The 19075-nt window shown below is 46.7% G+C and overlaps 1 protein-coding gene across 1 annotated transcript in view; it reads left to right on the forward strand.

Moving 5' to 3' along the window:
• The window catches only part of MINOS1 (mitochondrial inner membrane organizing system 1), a 14736-nt gene extending 498 nt beyond the window's left edge, over window positions 1-14238 (forward strand). The window contains exons 2-4 of the mRNA XM_026053669.1: window positions 9033-9080; window positions 9674-9783; window positions 12627-14238. Of these exons, the coding sequence (XP_025909454.1) occupies window positions 9033-9080; window positions 9674-9783; window positions 12627-12635 (167 nt within the window). The 3' untranslated portion in view covers window positions 12636-14238. The remainder of the gene's footprint in view (window positions 1-9032; window positions 9081-9673; window positions 9784-12626) is intronic.
• The last annotated feature ends 4837 nt before the right edge of the window (window positions 14239-19075 follow it).

The raw sequence follows: 19075 nt of genomic DNA on the forward strand, positions 1-19075 counted from the left end.
ACATTGAAGCGCGTCCCCGGGGGCAGCCCTGCAGGCCCTTACGGGCTGCACCATGAACGTCCCGTTAGTGCATTTCTCTATATACGTTTATTTTCCTGTAGTTTTGTGTCTGTAAAGTTAGGAGCATGCCTGTGTTTCTGAGATCAGTATCTTTGGTTTATGATAAGCTATACATAAAACTTTATTAAAGCTGATAAGAGCGACTGCCATTACACATATGTACTTCACTGTTCTTGCAGTGGCACTGCCTTGCCAAGACAGGTTACTTCCCTAAGCGGGAAGTTGTGGATTTACAGAATGTGTTTGCCCTGCACAGATCTTTAAATACACTGCATAAAGCAAGCAGCAGAATATCTGAGGTGAAAGGCATTGCATGTTGGAGCTGGATTTTTTCCTAAAGCCATAAATAATACCTTAAAAATGTGAATGTTTATGCCTTGCTGCAGTGGTCTTTTGCTTGAAAGCTGGGTAGGAACTCTGTGTTTGGCTGCATAATGCTTTTCCAAGCTCATGAGGATCTCTGTGTTTTGGTTGCTTAATACTTTTCCATTAGAAAAGATGTTTAATTATTTGGAGTAAACTGAAGCTTCCATTGTTTATACCAGGCCTTTGAAAAGTGTCAAGTGCTCCGGAGCAGTGTTTTGCCTTATGAAATTCTATTCAGGTTTGTCTGACAAACATGTCTGGGTGTGTTTATGTTTCTGTAGCATTGCTTGCTTTATCATAAAAAATTAATTATGCCAAATTGTAAACTCAAACTTGGTCTGTGCTGCAGCTGTTCGTGGAGGAATCTTGTACATGGAAAGCCTCTCCAGGAGGTCAAAAGAAATGGCTTCAGACTCTGTTATGAGCCTCCGTGTCACCCCAGCAGGCTGTTCCGTTCCATGCAGGGTTCCTTCCCATCTTGCAGTGGTCATGAATGAAAGAAAGTGTGATTAGGCTTTCCTGCACTGAAATTCTAGACCAAGAATTTAAATTGTTGGCTTCGTGGTGACTAGAGGCATTGAATGGAGATCTCAGTAAAATTCATGTTTTTCACTAGGCTCCATCAAAAGGGCACGTTGGGCTGCAGTCCTTAATTTGGGAACTGTAGTGCTGGAGCTGGTGTGATGTGCTCAGACACACGTTTCTCTTTATGTGAGAGTGTTTTCTGTTTTGTCCTCCCACCCAGTAACCTACATCACGGGACAAAGAGACAAACAAAAGGATTGACTGGGAACTTTGAAAGTTGCAAGAGACCTAGAGTTGCTTCTGCCCCAGCAGTTAGTGATCAAAGATGATGATGGCCCGTAAGTGTGGAATGAGTTGGTGACCTAGATGTGGGCACTGTTAGATTTCTCACTTTCTCAGAGCATCTCCATGGAGATAGTTATTATCTTTGTCTTTAAATACTTGTGTGGTTGTGGTGATTCTCCCCATAATATTGCTCTGATGTTTGGAGTCTCTGATAAACAAGAACAGTTGTAGAGAATGAAAATGAACAAAATGCTTTATTTGGGACTTCTGCCACTTCTTATGTGGGATACAAAAGTTAACTGAAATCCCAGTAGCTTTTTGTTGCTCTTTGGGTAGCTGTAGTTTCCTTCCTGCATGTTCCTTTACATCCTTCCTGAGCACAATCACAAGGGATTTATTCCCAACCAGTGGCTGGGCAAGAGAAGCCTTGTGAATGGTCTTGCATTTGTAAGTAAAGGCAGGCACAGAATTTCTGAAGCCCAGCGTGCGAGATGGTTCCCTGGTGTCTGTTGAAGCTGGAAACGCAGATAACGCCTGTGAATTTAGTTGAAGGATGGAAGGGCAATATTATGTTTGTCGTCTTGCTCATTCCCCGTGCTTGTCATGTAAGTTCATATTAAAACTTTTTTGGAAGTTAGCAGGGAAAAATTAAAACTAGAAAATTGTCAAGTCTTGATAAGACAGTATTTAATTTAAAAGAGCAGTTGATACTGTAAGCCTTTAGGTATTGCTGCGCAAGACTTTGAAACATTATATGCAGCTTAGGTGCTAACCTCCTTTTATTAGGGCTGACATAGTTTATTTATTGGTTTTGTTAATGTGTCTGGGTAGATCAGATTATTTTTTCTTCCCCTTCCCTTTCTAAACTGAGTTGCAACCACAGGGTGGGAAGGTTTTGTGTGTGGTCAGTTAGTCTGTGCCTTTCTGGCTGACCAAGGTGTTTCTTGGTGATCATGACTACACTGACTCCAGCTGTGCGCGGTTTTCAAATGCGTTTCAGTTGGATAGTCACCAGTGTAATCCAACTTTCCATTCTGTCTCTTCTCCTGAGACTGATTTTCTTCCTCATCAGAAAGTTTCCTTGCTTCATGTAACTTATACTTTTAAATGACTTAAATTCAAGTATGCCTGCTGCTAACAGGTAGTTCTGGGAAAGCTCCCTGCTTCCCAGTTCGTATGTTAAGTTGCCTGGTTGAAGTTTACTTGCTGGAGGTGCAAATGTTTTGATACATGCCTATGTCTGACCAAAATTCATCCTGAAAGTTTGTAAATAACTCACTGGGGTAATGTCCATTTTTCTCTAATCCTGTTTTGACATCTGAAAATAAAACTCTCCCGATTCCCCTCTAATAGGAACTTTATTTAAGAGAAAGGTCACTTTAAGTTCTACTACCGCTTTTGTGTGATTTCCTTTGGCTTGAATTCTCTTGCCTGCTTGAATAGCTGTTTTGTTAGTGGCAAGGGTGAGCATGGATTGTTTGTGTCAGTCCACAGACTGAATTTTTCAGAAAGATCCATTGTATGGATTTCAGCGTCAGTATTTTTAAATAATGCTTTGCATGGTTATGAGTAGGATAAAGTCAGCGTATATAATGATAGAAGTTGATTGCACTTCGAGAAAACTGGGTTAGACATTTTCTAAATATATAAAAATGCAGAGATTCCTGTTCTAAAGTGTTTTTTTGCCTATCATAATGTGGTTAAGCTATGGAGACAGACTTGATTTGGGATTTTGTTTTGAATAATGGGAGGACATGAATGTTACACAAGCACAAAAGTGCATTCGTATTTGGACTTTTCTTATAATTCTAAATTATTTTCCTATATCATGCAAGAGAGCATCCAACTCTAACTGTATTTTGTAGTGGATAATTAGTATGAGTGCTAATTGCTAATGGCTCGTTTGGGTTGTATGGGAGGCAACACAGCCAACAAACAGGGCTTGTTCTGGAGAGCTGGGCAAGCACCATTTGCAGAATAGGCTTTAAAGGTTTAACAGGAATGTTTAATTACGTTATTAGCAGAACTCAGAGTATATTGCCCACCTAAATATTATGTGACTCGTTTTTCAAAAGAGAGCCTTTTCTTGTGGTGGGACCCTCTATGAATGTAACTCTGTTCCTGATGTTCTTAAAGGAGACTTTTGCTTTGAATTTTCAAGCTCATCTTCTAGAAAGCAGCTTTACTGTTCTGGGGAAGGACTTTACAAGTTGGTACGTGGTGACCCTGTCCAGGGCAAGAGGACTTGGTTCATTTTTTTGGTCCATAAGACTGGACAACACTAGGCAGGAACACTTCCCACCTCCTTGGTCTTTGAAGCATGGAATTTAGGTGAGAAAATTGAGGGACCTAAGTGCTGCTGGCGAGTCCTTGCTGGTGGTAAAATGATAGCAAAAATTGAGTTTTTTCTCCCTCCCCCCCGCCCCATGACGTTTCTGCTAGTGAGATGCCCTTGTAAAACTCTCAAGGGTCCCTGTTTCTTAGCAGGGCTGGTAGACATCAGTAATGGTCAACCTACATCGGATGAGGATGGAGAAACATGATCGCCACCCCTTCTAGCTGTGCTTGCAAAAGCCCTAAATGGGTGCGTGTTTATTCCAGCCAAATTTTTATTTTTGCAGTATTCTTGTTGTCACCAGTGGTGTCATTTCATTACAGTAAGACAAGGTAGAATTGTATTGTCCGTATGATGAGTATCTTGCTGGTCTGGTGTATTTATGTGCTGGCCTGCTTCCTTTGGAAGCAGCTTTCCTTTCCCTTCCCCTTTAAAAGCGGGAGGAAATAACACGTGCCCTCTTGTCTCACCAGTTCATCCAGCTCTATGAACCATTCCTATCTGGGCTGCAGGATTCTTATTGCTGTGCCCGCTTGAGAGATCACAGGCGATACCTCCAGCTGCTGGGTGTCCATGTGGGAAGGTCCTGATGTTTATCCAAGCTTGGCCTTTGGATAGTGGTTGAACTGCAGGGGTGCTTGGGAGAGAAAGTGCCCTCTGAAAGCACACCAGTTTTTTTACACTATAATAGAATTTTGATACTTTTATTTTCCCATTCCAAGTACTCCGTGTTGCTGCAGTCAAATGCAAGAACAAAACACTTTTTTTCCCCCCTATTCCTTCCTAGATTACTTGGTGCATAGTTTCACTGTGGTTTCTTCTAGTGTCCTAGCTCATTTTTCTTTCTGCTATGTAAACAAGCCTCCCAACAGGGGAGATGAGAAAGCAAGCTTCAAAGCTGCTATTTGAAGAAAATCTGATGCCTGCCACAAAAGACATCGTGAAGAGCCTGCTTAAAATTAGTTCAGCAAATAAGTGGTTGATGGTCTCAGAGTGAGTGGATAGTTTGAAAATCAGTTGATTTTTTGTTTGTTTTTAGGATCTTTTCATTTTTTTTTATGTTAAAAGAAGTTCTAGAGCTGTACTGAGCGGATGCTTGCCTGAAATCTGCAGCGTATCAGGCTTTTGGATGAGAACTGCTGTTGCACCTCGATAATGCTGCTTTTGCTGTCCCAAAAGTCAAGCTAAATAACAGAGCTATTGCAGGACTTCTTGCTGCTAATGCAAACTGACTTTCTAGGTGAGAAGAAACTGCTTCTCTCCTAAGTACTCAGGGAGTAGGTTGCTAAAATCCTCTTTCAGAGTCTAGTCTGTACAGTGTTGCTGCTTTTAGATTAAGGCTGCATCTTCCATGAGCTGCTACTTCATTTTATTCTAGTCATTATTTAAGTGTAAAATACCAGAATATAGAAGGAGAGGCGGCTCAAGTTGCCTTGTATTTGTGCATAGTGGATGGGTGAGGAGAGCTGTCGACAGAAAGACGGGAAGGAATTGGAAGGTTTCCAGCTGCTTTAGTAACAGCAACACCTCTGCCCAGTGCCAGGGAGCATATTCTAATCTTTGTATCTTGAGTTTCAAGCTGCTGCAGACAAGTCTGCCTAGGTGTGGCCATCCCAACAGCTGCAGCCTGTAGCTGCTTGGGAAGCCCAGGGAGGAATCATGCAGTATCGCTGTCGGAGAGGCTGTTGATTAAATTTATAGGAGGGAAAAAAAGCATTTCCCAGATGTTCTGCTGAGGCAGGAGTCCCTGCTGAAGATTTGTGTTTCTCCTTGAGACACTTTTATGATGTCCTGTAGGGTATATGGCACGTGCTCGTCTGTATGGGAGATTGGTTGGAGGTACCCTGCCGTTTTTCTCAGGTGTAGGAGCCAGAAAGGCCAAAAGAGAAAATGTGAAGTGATGGGTGCTCTGCCTAATGCCAATTCCTCCTGCCTCTCTTAGCGCATAAGCGGCCAGAAAAGCTCATTGGGGAGAGCAAGCAACACGTCCACAAAACACCCCTGTTGTCCCCCGGTGACACTGCCTGTAGATGAGTTTAGACCGAGTTGATAGAGGTGGGATGGAAGAGGCTGTTTTTCCAGTTAAGCATTTTAAGCTGTCACGAGAAGGTGAAAAATGTGTCGTACTCTTTCCTGTGGCCTTTTCCCCCAGTCTGTCATGCGAGCAAGGGAGGGAGCCTGTGCCCAGCATGGATCAAGCCCTTAGCTTTTCCATGTTCGTTTGTTTTTATTGTAAGATAAACCTTTCATGTTTTATTGTTATGAAGTTAAAGCCTGGCCTAGAGGTGCTGCTCTTTAGTGGAAACAGCTGCAGACTGAGTGTCCCCTGGTCGGGTGGGAGGCTCTTTGAAGCAACATGTTGCCTCTTTAAAAGGAAATTGAGCATGTGAGAACTTAAACCTGTAAAACTCATCAGTGACTCTGCCCTTGTTTATCTCTTGTGTAATTTTATATAGAACTAAAGAGAAAGGCATTATTTTGTTTCCAAGAAAAAATAGTTTAGCTCCTCTTTTGTCTTGGAGATGCAGGAAATGACCACACAAACCTCAAATAATTCCTGGTGGAACAAAGATGAGTGACAACCTATCCACAGAAAGAGTTTTTTAACCAGGCAGGGTAAGAAATTACAAGGAGCTAAGGCTGCTGGTTTAAAGTTAAAACCAAAACAACTCTTCAAGCCACATTAGAAAGGGCAAATATCCCTGCACTGGCCTGGATGAGCCTGTATAGAAAACAAACAAAAAATTTGCTGTCAGATCTGCTCTTTTATTTCCCCATAGCTTTTTGTTAACTTAGAAGAAGGACCCAGATCTGCTGCCGTCCTTTCTCTCACATAATCTGCCTCCCCACTCCCCTGCTGTTGGAGTAGAGTGGGGTGATGGCCCTTAAAACTGACACGGAGATTTTTGCTTGTGGGAAGCAATTAAAAATAAAAAATGTTTTTCTAGAAGAGAATTATAACTTCTGAGGAGGTTTTTAATTGTCTGCAACCCCAAATAATTGGAGCAGCACAGTCACCTATAGACGCTGCTGTACTTAAGCAAAGACGTATTAAGAAAAAATGTGTCTGTTAGTCGTGCAAGACCATACTCAGCAGTGGTGCTGGGCCTTAATGTGGGGGAAGACCCTTCTTTTAGGTCCAAAATAATGTTTTCCAGATGTAGACAGCAAGATAGCAACTAGCTTAACTATAGTAGCTTCCTTAGCACAACCTTTTTTTCAAGACCAAAAAACAACCAGCCGCCACCACCCTGGCTTTGCCTGGTAACATGGAAAATGTGGCGACATGAGCAGTTGCTTGGGTCCTGCAGCTGGATGAGGCCCAGCTCGTCATCCTGTAAATCATTTCTCATTGATTAGCTAAGCTGTTTGCCTTGGCAGAGGGGATCGCTCCCTGGAAGGAAGCGCAGACCAGGATCAGTCCCTGCGTGACCAGCCACGCGGTCCAAACAACGCCCAGTGCCGTCTGAACGCCGAGTAATTCCCTCCAAAAGTCCTATTTGGACCTGGAATACAACAAGCCAAAGCAAAAGGGCAGCATAACCACATATTGTGGAGGGTTGCTGGAGAGAACCGGGTCAGAGGGCCAAACAGTTGTCTGTTGGATGAATTCTTGAAGATAGTAATTAGCCTTAATAGCATAAACATTGGGCTGGAGCCAGCAGCAGCTGCACTGTAGCAAAGGTGCAGAAAGAGGGCCCTGCTTGGGGAGGGGGAATGAGGCTTTGGTGTGGATGAAGGGCTGCTCTTAGCAATCCACCTCTCTCCCCCTTGGAGCTGGGGGAGTGCTGGGCTGTGCTGCAGGAGGAGAGCGAGTTTATGAAGGTTTCTCTTAGTACTGTGTCCCTTTCCGAAGGGCTGGGGAGACCTGGAGCTCATGTGGAGAACGGAGGCGCTCCTGAATTGTGCGAATGGTGGCAGCGAATGGCCAGCCTGCCGCGGAGCGCTCCCTTCCCGGGGTGTCCGCGGAGCTGGCGGGACATGGGACTGGTGCTTGGAGCTCTTCCCTGCCATTCCACGTTTGTAGGCTCCTCCAGAGCTGCCCTGGCCTGGTAAAGCAGTTACCTTTATTGCCATTTGATCTAATGAAAATGTGCAATAAAATGAGGAGAGTTTGCGAGAGCACCTCTGCTCCCCAGTTCTCGGTAAATATAGATTGCAAAGTCAACTGGAGAAGGTTGGCTTTGTTTAACCGTTCATCTCTGTCCTAATAGTGAAAGGCTTTGGAAAAGCATAAGGTGCTTCATTTACTAGCTACTACAGTGAGTGTTGTTTCAGTAATCTGTGTTTCAACTGGAGCTACCTTTAGTTTACTCTTTGTAAGGAGAGGGAGGAGGAAAAAACAGGGTTTAAAGAGCAAAAGGAAACTTAAAATTATTCCCATATGCCAAGAGGGCATAGGATTCTTTGGCATTGTTCTGGATTTGACTCACATAATAATGCCTTCATCAGGAGCTTAAAAAAGGGGTCACATGGTTTTAGGACTCATTCAAAAATAAATATTTTAGTAAAACTCAGTATGTGTCAATTAGATTTCATGCATTGAAATGAGAGAATTCAAGCCCATAACAGGATTTCCTCCCCTCCTCCAAAATAAACCTGAAACTGTTAATGTTTTTAGGGAGCATAGGTATGGCTTTTTTAAGGTTGTCTTTAGTGGATATGACTAAAGGTAGAATTTATGCCTTAAACTCAAATTTTCTTTCACTGTTATTTATTGGGTTTCGAGAAGAATTTTGCCAACTTGCCCGAGTTCTTACAAGAAATCATGAGTGCACCTTCCAAGGAAAGCAAAAATTACTTTGAAATCTGCCAACTAAGTTCTTTAATGGTGCTGGATAGATTTTTGCACTGCTGCAATTATGTCTATATATAGTACAAGGATGTGAAAAGTCATTCATTCCTAGTGTGTTTAAATATGCTCCATGATGAACGCTGTGGATGTGACAGATAAGCAGCCCAGAGCTTTCTTTTGCAAGGTATAGGGTAACACAAAGCTTCAAAGTTTTGCTGCCCTCCGGACACACATTGAAGTAGTTAAAGTAGTGAGATAAATGAAATACACTAAGATATTCATCTGCAAAATGCAAAGCTCAAGGACACGATAAGTTTTCATTTGAGTGTTTCTCATTTATTGACAATAAGCCAAATAAATCGTGTTTCCACATTGTTATTGATGACAAATTCAGTAACTTTCCCTGTGATGAGGGTTTAATTGTCTTCCCAAATCTTGCCAGTTATAATGATCTTGAATGGATGGGGATTCACATCTGAATTAGCTGCTTAAGGAAATAAAAGTATTCAAAAAGTAATTCTTATTTTTAAGAATATTATTTTGGTGTGCTGAAATGCCATCTGTTTTGGTGGTATTTGTCAGAACAAGGCATTAATGAACATTACTAAATTCTTTTAAGTTCCTTTGCATTATCTTAATCCTTACTTGCTGTGTTTCTTCTTGCAGGTGCTGGATTCGGATTAGGAATTGTTTTCTCAGTCATATTCTTCAAAAGTGAGTAATTAACCTTGACTGCCTGGTTTTCTAACTGCTTTGTTGTGGGTTCTCTTCAAAGCCAAGACTTCTTGGAGACAGGTGAGATGTAACTGGTGTGTTGTAGCAGCCCCTTCACTATTGCTCGTTTCTCTTCAGTTGAAATGCAGGTATCCTAACTTCTGGCCGTTGTGTTAAGGGGTTGTATGGGTGTCTCTGAACTCCTGCTGTGGTCAGGTCAAGTTTTGGAGTTGCACAAAACCCTTAGCCAGTTACTGGATCCATGTGTCATGCCAGTATTGCTGGGCTCATAAAGCTAATCTCTGTTCCTCCTTTATTGATTAAGCTTTGCTAACAGAGTTTTCATTAATATCTTGAGTTCAGAGTTTGTTCCTTGGATATATTATTGTTTACTCTTGTTTTTCTGGGGTGGATTTTTGTTTTTGCAGAATGTTGTTTGCTTGTTTTTACACGTTAGAGTTTGAAGAATTTAAATGCTTAATGTGCGTCTTCACAGCCATTGATTTCTTCTAGGCATTTGTTTGGTAAGTCTATCAATGTAACATGAAATGAAGAGAGTTTATCTTTTTCCCCTCTGCTTATCTTTCCCACAGGAAAGACATGGCCTATTGCTTTTGGGTCAGGGATGGGGATAGGAATGGCTTATTCCAACTGTCAACATGATTTCCAGTCTCCATATCTTCTCCATGGCAAATATGTAAAAGTAAGTACCAGTACTAGTTACAGCTAATTAGTAACTAATTGCTAGCATTAGATGGTGCATCTGCACACCGTTTAGGGACGTATTCCTGTCTCTTTTGCCCAAGTGCCAATTAGAGGAAACTCGTCTTCCCCTGCTCTTAAGATAATCCTCTGCACCAAATATTCAAAATATCTTAGCAGATCCTGCGGGTAGATTTTCCCACAACTCGTAAACATGTCTAATAAAATATATATTAGAAAAGCTAAAATAAGAATAACATTCTGCCTTCAGTTTTGGAAAGAGATGAGCCAGGAAGAAATTGAGAGCCCTGTCAGGCATGTGTTTCAGTGGATCTGCTTGTAGAAGCAAGGTTTAATCTTGTGGGTTTTCTTGCAACATGAAAACTCTAATCATTCTTCAGTTTAAGTGGCTTGTTTAGCTGGATACTCGTGTAATATTCCAAAGAAGCTGTACACTTCTAAAAGTATTGGAGAGGAGAATTTAAACAAATTCTGTTATAACTGATGCTGAGATTAAATATTTAAATAGATTGTTTAGAAGGAACTGTCTGCATGCTTACAAACTACCTGTAATTACACAGAGCACTAAGTCTACCAGTGAACTCCATAAATATTCTCTGTTTCTTCACATGTAGAAATTGCAGCCGTTCTTGTGCTATGTTAGTTGCTGCAGCATGTAGAAAAATGGGGTGTTGAACTTGAGCAGCCACGTATTCTGCTAAAAGCATTTAAGTGTCACTGGAGAGACATCCACCAGGACGTATTTACAGCTAATTTATTACTTAAGAAAGTGCTGAAGTAAAAACCTTCTGCCAGAAGCTTCTCATGGCAAGCGAAGAGAAAGCAAAAATTGATCGTGTATCTCTTTGCAAGATGAGAGGCCTAAAGATATTTTTTATCTCTGGATGCATCGAGAGGTGAAAGCTAAGTTACGTTGCCTTTAGATTTATTGGCAGATGGGCTTTTGCCAGCTCTCTGCAGCCTTGCTAGAAATACCTGTTTGAGGAGAGTCTCTCCAGCTAAAGAGCTGCAAAAAACGTCAAGACTCTTGAACTGCTTCTCCAAAATAAAATACGGAGCAACTGGGCCCTGAATCCAGCTGATACAGCTTTCTCAGCTATGTCCTAGCAGTATTCTAGGAGTCAATGCATGACTCTTCTGGACAGATCTTATAATAAGAAAAATACACAAGCTTTTTGCTTTGTTCTGAGGGTTCTTCCAGCTTAGGTCCTCCAAGTAAGCCAGAGAGAAATGTTTAATTTCATGTGTGGCAAATACTTTGTTAACATGCCCTGACAAAACAGCTTTCTCTGAAAGCTGCCTTTTACTAGGGCAAGAACAAGTCAAATTTGGGGTCAGACTGGCAGGGGTTGTTATTGGAGCTACGGATTGACGTGTGCTCCGGAGCAAGGGTGGTCCTTGGATGCATGAGGTAATAGAAGGGACACTTCCCAGAGCAGCGCAGCTGCCTGCGTGGCACAGGGCTGCACGCATAGTTTCCAGCGCGCCGTCTCCACCAGCTTTCTCTGACACCGAGGGGCTGAACACACCGAGAGGAGCAGGAGGCAGATGAAGCCATCCCATGGTTAATGTCGTTAGTTCTCTCCAAAGTGTAATGTCATGGATAATGGCTCCAGGGTTATTACAGCAAAATTATTTCATTTCTGGTGGTTAGGAGCATAGGAAAATATTGCGTTATCGCTCATCTGTTTTTTCCTAGCACATACTGTTGTAACAAAACTCTTTAGGATTTCCTTTACAAAACTGGAGTTTTGTTCACATTAACTTGACAAAACAAGAGTCTGCAAGAGCGATCAGCTTTATTAAAAGAAATGGAGCATGGATTAACTTGAATGAAAGTTATTTCTAGTCTTCTGAAGCTGTCACATTTATAGGCTCCTAGGATAACTGGCATTGGAAGGGACTGCAGGAGGACACCCTGTCTGGCCTCTAACCTCAGCCTGCTGTGGAGGCAGATGGGGGGCTATGAAGCCAGGGCTTTATCTTGTCTGGAGTCTTGCTGCTTCATAATCAAAATCTTATTTCTGAATCCCAAGTGAGGGCGAGACAGGCTGCAGGATTCTCGTGATACCAAATAAGCAGATTATGAAGTGGCTCTGCACCCTTTCTGGGTATAACTGGCATCAAGCTGCCTGTTCTCTGGGTTAAATTGATGATGGAGCCCTGGCACCAGTAGAAGAGACCGTTCATCTAGAACAAGAACCACTTAAAATGCAGTAAAACTCGAATAGTAGTGATTGCTCAGTAGTGCTAAAAATCTGAGGGCTCTTGGAGTCATTTAATTAAATGAATTACACCGGAACGTCAAATGGAGTTAAATTTTGCATCCAGCAGTACTCTTAGGCTGAAAACTGCATGCCTGAAAGCTGAGTTGCCTTGGTTGCCTCACAGCACGTGAGGTATCTCTTGCTAGATACTTAGATTGTGTATTTGTCACTGCAAAAGCCCACCAGGACTTGAGTAGCAGTGAGGGTGATGGTGCTTTGCAGCAGGATGAGAAGCTCATCAGTGGGAGCCTTTCCCTGCGCCCTCGGAGGAGGTTGTTCTGTTGGAATGTGCAGGCTGAACAGCTTTGGGAGCGCTGTGATTTCAGGGGATCCTGAAGAGCCCAGTTCATCAGAGCGGAGTTTATGTGCACGACAACACACGTGTTTCCTGATGAAAAGAGCAGCTTAGCTCCTCTGCTCAGCAATGGGCTCTAGCCAAGGACAAAAGCGTTAGCCCGGTTCTGGAAATGCTCTGAGGCTGCTTTGCATCGTGCAGCGCCTTCCATGTAAGGAACCCAAATGGCTTTTTAATAACATAAGCCTTCTTGCTTTACAGGAACAGTGACTAATGGCTAAGACTATCCCAGTGGGAAGGAAGGCAAAATCAATGATTATTCCTCAGGAATACTGAAGTGCCCCTGGAATCAGCCAACATTCTTCAGTAACGATCACCAGTAACTCTTTATACTCCAACAGACTGTTTCTGTACATGAAACAAGGGTCTGTTCTTTGTTTTGTAACTTGTGTCTGGAAAGTGCAAGGAAGAGCTCTTCTGGGAAATAAATAAAGCAAAAATGGCCTTTTCTGGTGTGTTGACTCTGTATGTGAGCGAGAGCGAGGGAATGCACGGAGAGGACTTCATTTTGAATACCCAGCAGCTGTGACCACCTGGGAAAGCCTCGGGGAGAGCTCCGCAGCGAAGACGGCCGTCGAATGTTCCTCCCCACTCTTGAAAGGCAACCCCCATCAAATGTGCAGTTCAAAGAAGCACTCCCACCTCGTAAATCACCCGCTAGACCCTGCTGCTGGTGTTTGGAGAACGGTATAAATACTCCCATGTCCTGTTTGTTCAGTTGTCCTTCAGAACTGCGCTGCTGTCCGCTCCAAAGAGGCGGAATGGATGGACGAGGGCAGCCCCGGGCCTCGCTGCGCTGCCTGGTGGTGTCTTGGCAATCTGGAGTCGCGGGAGGAGCCGCGTTGGAGCTTCCCTGGCACCAGGGCTCGCGGAGCCCATGCCCAGGTTGGCTGGCCTGGCGCCGGCCTCTGCAGGTGGTTGTTTTTTCATCCCTCTTCTGTGGGAGACCGGTTAGATTTCAGTCTGCGAACGGGTCACAAATATTTAAAGCTCTTCCTTGCCTCGGCAAGTCACTGATCCAAGTACTCCCTCGTACTTGAGGTTTCCCCCAGCCCTTGTAGTTGTTTGTTGGCACGTAGCCCTCTGCTTTTCTCCTGACTCGAGAGCTCTCCTGCAACGCTGCTTTGCTTGGTGCATTTTTGTAGCTCTTCAGATGGCTCCTAAGGACTTTTCCCCTACAGGTAAGGTGCTTGCTGTGTTTTGCTCATGTAGCCCAAACTGCAAATACAGGTCTGCTAAGACTGAGGGGGTATTAAAGGTTGGTCCTGATCTTGCGCTTATTTAAAGCCTGTTCTGCTCCATGGTGAGCACAGGCGGATGGAAGAATGACAACAAATTCCTCTGCAGAAAGGGGAGACAATGAAAAGCAAGTTGTGCAATGTTTGTTTTTTGAACCCTGCCAGGAAAGGGGGTGGCCTCGGGGGCAGCCTTTGGTGTGTGGAGAGCTTGAGAAACTCCTTATCCCGTTGAGCAGCGGGCCCGGGCTTTGGCGCCGCTGCTCCCGGAGCCCAGCACCTCTGCAAGGGGCCTGCATCCTGCCCTGAAGAGGCGCGTGGAGCTGTGCCCAGGATCCACAGCAGCCGAGGAGGCAGCGTGGAGCTTGTGAAGCAGAGTAGCTGTGAGGCCAGAGCGGCGCTGAAGGCCGGCAGAGCTCGATACCATCCAGGGCTGCTGCTTGAGCACGGCCTCGTTTTTCCACCTCCTCCCTTGCCGGGCTGCGTTCATCAGTCAGGTCAAAACAGCTTCTTGGAAACAGGATCTCTTTCGTTCCCGTTTTGAATCATTTTATCTGGCCCTGATTCTCAATCTGAGCTGTGTACTTTGGAGCCAGAGCTCCGCTGTGGTTTGGGAAGTGTTTTTATGGAGCTCAGTGCGGATGTGCTGCAATGCTGGCAGCCCAGGAAGCCAGCGGGAGGGAAGAGCAGCGACCTGGGCAAGAAACTGGAGACTGAAGCAAAAGTGGCGCTCAGATTATACCCGCCTCAAGATGCAGCAAGAAAAACCCATTAGTGCCCTGCGTTTTGGCACCGTGATGCTGCCCCTGTCACCTGGTGTCCCTGGTACTTACAGAATCACACGGGTTGTTCCTCACTGCTCTGCCCTGCCTCCATCCAGGTAGGACTTACCAAAGGTTGTCCTTAGTCCAAGTGGTCCCTCCTGACCTGCGATCCCAGAGGGAATCAATACCTGTTCACAGCGTGTTATTTACTGCCACCTTGCAAGTGACGGAACAACTTTGCTTGCTCGTTACTCTCAAATTCACTAGTGTAAGTGTGGAAATACATTACATGGTCTTGCACAGCTTTACAAAGGGGAATTCACATTTTCTTGTTTTCTCTAAAGGGGAAAGAACTGAATGTTTCTGGGTTTCACGGCTGCCTTGTTTTTGCACTGCACATAACGTATGTATACACACACACGCACAAAACTAGTGCATCATTCATCTGTGATTGTTTTGGTGTAATTAAAATTCTGTTATCCAAAGCCTATTTTGGAACCTGTCCGTGTAAGCGGTGCAAAATACCTCCTGTTGAGGACAAGTCTCCCGTTTCCCTCCCTGGGAATGAGACCATCGTGTTCCCAGCTGAGGCTGGGCTAAGGAATGGTTTCCTGCTGCTTGATTTCTAATTACATAAATGGAAGAGGAAAAAGTGGAAATTCTAAGTACCAAAAGGCATGTTAAATTTAGTATAACACACTCATCTGGAAACTATCACATTTTTTCTTCTTCTTAAGCCTGCTGAAATCATTGCTTGGTCTAACTGTAGCATGATTTGGACTAGTACCAAAAAGTGCGAACAAGATGGGCCTAAAAAAGTCAGGTGTCCCTGCCCAAAACTTAATGGGACATTTTAGTGGAGAGGTTACTCCAGCAGCATCCTGGTGCAATTTTAATAGGAAAATGGTCTAAAGTGAATAAAGGGGATGTATCTCTATCTGGAGTGGGGGGAGGGAGGGAAGCTGTTTGCTGAATAGACCTGGTTTTAAGCATTGAACGACTCCCTGCCTGTTGGACCAGCCACAAATCTGGCTCTTAACGGCTTGATTAGATGTCTGCTGAGGCTTTGAGGTGAATAAACAAGTCATGGAAAAGCAGAGACTGCAGGAAAAAAAAAAAAACCAAGCTGCTTTTCTGTTGTTTATCCGAGTCGTCGGCGTTTGATCCAGGTCCCGTCATTTCTTTGTGTTTGGGTCGTGCCTCGCAGCCTCAGCCAAGAGCAGGACCTTGCTCTGCGTGGTGCTCTACACACAAACAAAACCCAGTCCCTGCCCTGGAGACTTGACAAACCAAACAGATGGGACTAAGGAAGGTAAAAGGGTTGATAATTCCCGCTTTAAAGCCGGGTGAAGCTGCAGCCGAGCTCAGAGGGGAGCCGAACCCCCGACTCGAGCAGCCTCCTTTGTGACTGTCCTTGTGCTGGGCAGGGCGCGGAGCCCTGCGGGAGCTGCCGTGGCCGGCTCCATCCTGCAGCTCCATCGGCGCGCGGCTCATGAGCTGCACATTCACTTGCCCTTGGTGACGGCTTCTGAGGGGCTCAAACACCCGTGTCCACTATTGGCTGCGGTCTGAATCTGGAGATTTACCAGTTAAGGTTTAAGCTAATCAAGGATAAGCTAATCAAGTGTATTCCAATGTTTTGTATCACAACCATGTCTAGAAGCCCTTCCCAGGGAATGGATACCCCGGTATTAGGTACAAGGTAAGTGCAGTATCAGGAGATGGTCACCACCGAGATTGTAGTCTTCAATAGGAAGCTGGGTGACACAGACAGGGAGGAGATCGAGGGGACAGCAGCATTTGGGCATGGAGGCAGGGTGACCGATAAGTCATCCGGAGTGTCCACAAGGTGCCTCTCCACAGGAGGAGGAATTTGGTTGCTTTCCCGCGTGTTTTCAATGCATTCCCCAATGCAGAAGTGCAAAGGGGTCTCTCTGCCCATCGTATCCCAGCCCATCCGTGCACCAGGAACGTCCCAGTGCGGATTCCAGCACCTGGCCCCGCTGAGTCCCGACAGCTCCGAGAGTCTGGCCCGAGGGCCGCCCACGTGGAAGTGCCCGACGGGCCTGTGCTGGGAATGTGGATCATGGAAGTGCCGCCGGGGCCGCCGCGGCTCCGTGTGTCCGCGCGTGGCCGTGCCACGTTGCCAGCTGCTCCGGGCTGCGCGTCCCGCGGGTGGACACGCGCCTCCTGCCTCTCGGAAAGGTGCGTGAATCTCCGGCTGTGTGAAGGAGCGTGTCCCTTTTCAGCAGGTCTAGGGGGTGTTCTTGCCCCCAGCTCTGGGCTTGAGCTAGTGACTAACAGCTTCACCCCAAGCCGTTGCTGATCCCGTGAGCCGCGCGTTCCCTGCGGATCTTAGGAGTCCGGGGGTGACGGAAGGTTTCCAGCTCGGCCCCGAGGTGCAGGGTCATTGCGAGGCTGGGGCACGGACACTGCAGCTTGGGGAGAGGCTGGCAGGGGGGACGCTTGGTCAGGGCCTGAGCATCCCGTCTTCACTGCAAAACAAGGGACGCGCTGCTCCGCACGCCAACGCAGGAACATCAGGAACGTGCGTGAAAGACCAGGTGGGAGCTGAAAATGTGTAAGAAACTCTACGGAAGATAAGGGAATGCATGAGCTGAAGGGTTTGCTGGACACAAGGAGGCAGAGTGAGAGGCAGCGGCCTGAGGCCGACAACCAACCCCTGTACACGGTGAGAGAGACCCTGGGGTACCCCAGGCCAGCGAAGGACCTGGGGGTTCCTCACCCTGTGTCTGAACCAGAGCTGGAGCCTTCCTGGAAGCGCTTTCCTCTCCAGAGAGACGTTTCTGGGCTCCACCTGGGAGCACCGGGGTGAAACGCAGTGACCTGCAACGCACGTGGACTCATCGCGGATGATCTAACTGTTCCTGCGGGCCATAAATTCTCCGAGACTTCTAAGGCTGTAAAGGTTGGCCGCATCATCCTTGGTCTCTGTCCCATGCCTTAATCTGGAAGGAACTACAGGCAGAATTGTTGGAGCTCCGGCGATGCTGTTGTTGGAGGCTCCCCGAAGATGCCCCTGGTTCTCACGCGGCTGACGACCAATTTCCATATTTCCATGCTGCTCAGGACCTCTTTGTTCTCCCAGCTCCTCCCTTTGGATTGTTCTCTCTTCCTCGGTTTTCTTGGAGGGAATGTTTGTGATATGTGGGAGGGGTTTTGTTGTGTGTGGGTTTTTTCTCCTTTTTCCAGGCATAGAGCCCAGGTTTGGGTTTTTTTTGCTGTTGTTTTTCCCTGCAGATTACATGGTTTCATGGATAATCTTTTGGGAGATGGGGTATTTCATGTGTCAATAAATACATCTTGGAGCGACAGCTGGGTGGAAGCCTCGGCCCGGGATCGCAGGAGTGTCCTGGGCTGCAGGAGCACGGGAAGGACGGGAAGCCCCTTTTGGGAAAAAGGGCCCTTTTCCCCACGCTCTCCGCACCGCGTCGCGCTGAACAGAATTTGCGGCGTTTTGTTAAGGCCTGGGAAATCCTACCTCAAATCCTCGGGAACATCCTAGCGGGGACGCCGCGGCAGGAGGCTCTCGTTTGCCAACAAGTGGATTTTAGAGCCATATTAGGAATAAATGGCTGGCAGATAGAGAGGTGGCGGTGACTCCTCCAAGCGCGGGATGAGCCTCCTTCCTTCCCTCATCTGGCCCGTGGATAACGGGAGCTCTCGTCGCACACTGGGCAGCCCTGGACCCGCCGGGATGCGCGGGGCTGTCCCAGGAATGGGAAGCGGGATAAGGGAGGGCAGGCGTGATGCTGCGAGCCGGGGGTGTCGGGCCAGGGACAGGCAGCGCCCCAAACCGCAGCCCTGCGCCGAAGGAGGAGAGCCGGCCCCAGTGCCGCGTTTCCCCCATGGGATAAACCCCACCTGAAATGGGAAAATCCAGTTATCGCCTTAAGGTTTACGTTTGCATTTACCTGCTGGGATTGGCCGGGGAGTTTAATCCACTGGGGCGATGCATCCCTCCTCTTCCCTCTGGTACCTCCATTTCCCAACCGCTGAAATCCTCCGGGAGCAACTGGAATGTGGAAGCCAGGACTGCTGGGCTTGGGCTCTCCTTAAGGGAGAGCCCCTGGGAAGGGAGCAGGGGCAGGAACAAGGGCCGAGGTGCCGGGCAAGGAGGCGCCTGGGCAGGGTGGGAAAGGGCAGCGAGACCCAGCGGGGCGGCCCGGCGCTGCGGGGGGCAGGAACCAGGGCCGTTCGTCACTTCTTCCTGCACAATCTTTACAGGTTTATGGATCCTACAGACCTTCCTGTGCGGATCTTTGCACTGGGAGGCAGCAGAGCTGCCGCGGGGGCTGCGGGCGGTGCCGCCGCCCCCGGGATTCTTATCCCGTCTCCCAGAAGCGGGAGCCTTGGGTGCCCGCGTTGCGTTAGCGGGAAGGGAGCCCTGAGCAGGGCCCCCCTGGGAACGTGCGCGACGCTTGGCTTTGAAGAAGGACGAGAAAGAGAAAGGAAAGAGAAAGGAAAGAAGGAAGGCAAAAGGTAAAGAAGGAACCGAGGGTGACGGAGGGGCCGGAGCCGCTTTGCGGGGCGCCCCAGGCCCCGCTCCAGCCTCCAGCGCCGCCCCCTCCCCGCTCCCTCCCCCGCCGCTTGAGCAATCGCGGGCGGCCCCGGCCCCGGCGGCGGAGGG

This window comes from Nothoprocta perdicaria, unplaced genomic scaffold (assembly GCF_003342845.1).
Source record: "Nothoprocta perdicaria isolate Ctin4 unplaced genomic scaffold, notPer1 scaffold_117, whole genome shotgun sequence".
Taxonomy (NCBI): Eukaryota; Metazoa; Chordata; class Aves; order Tinamiformes; family Tinamidae; genus Nothoprocta; species Nothoprocta perdicaria.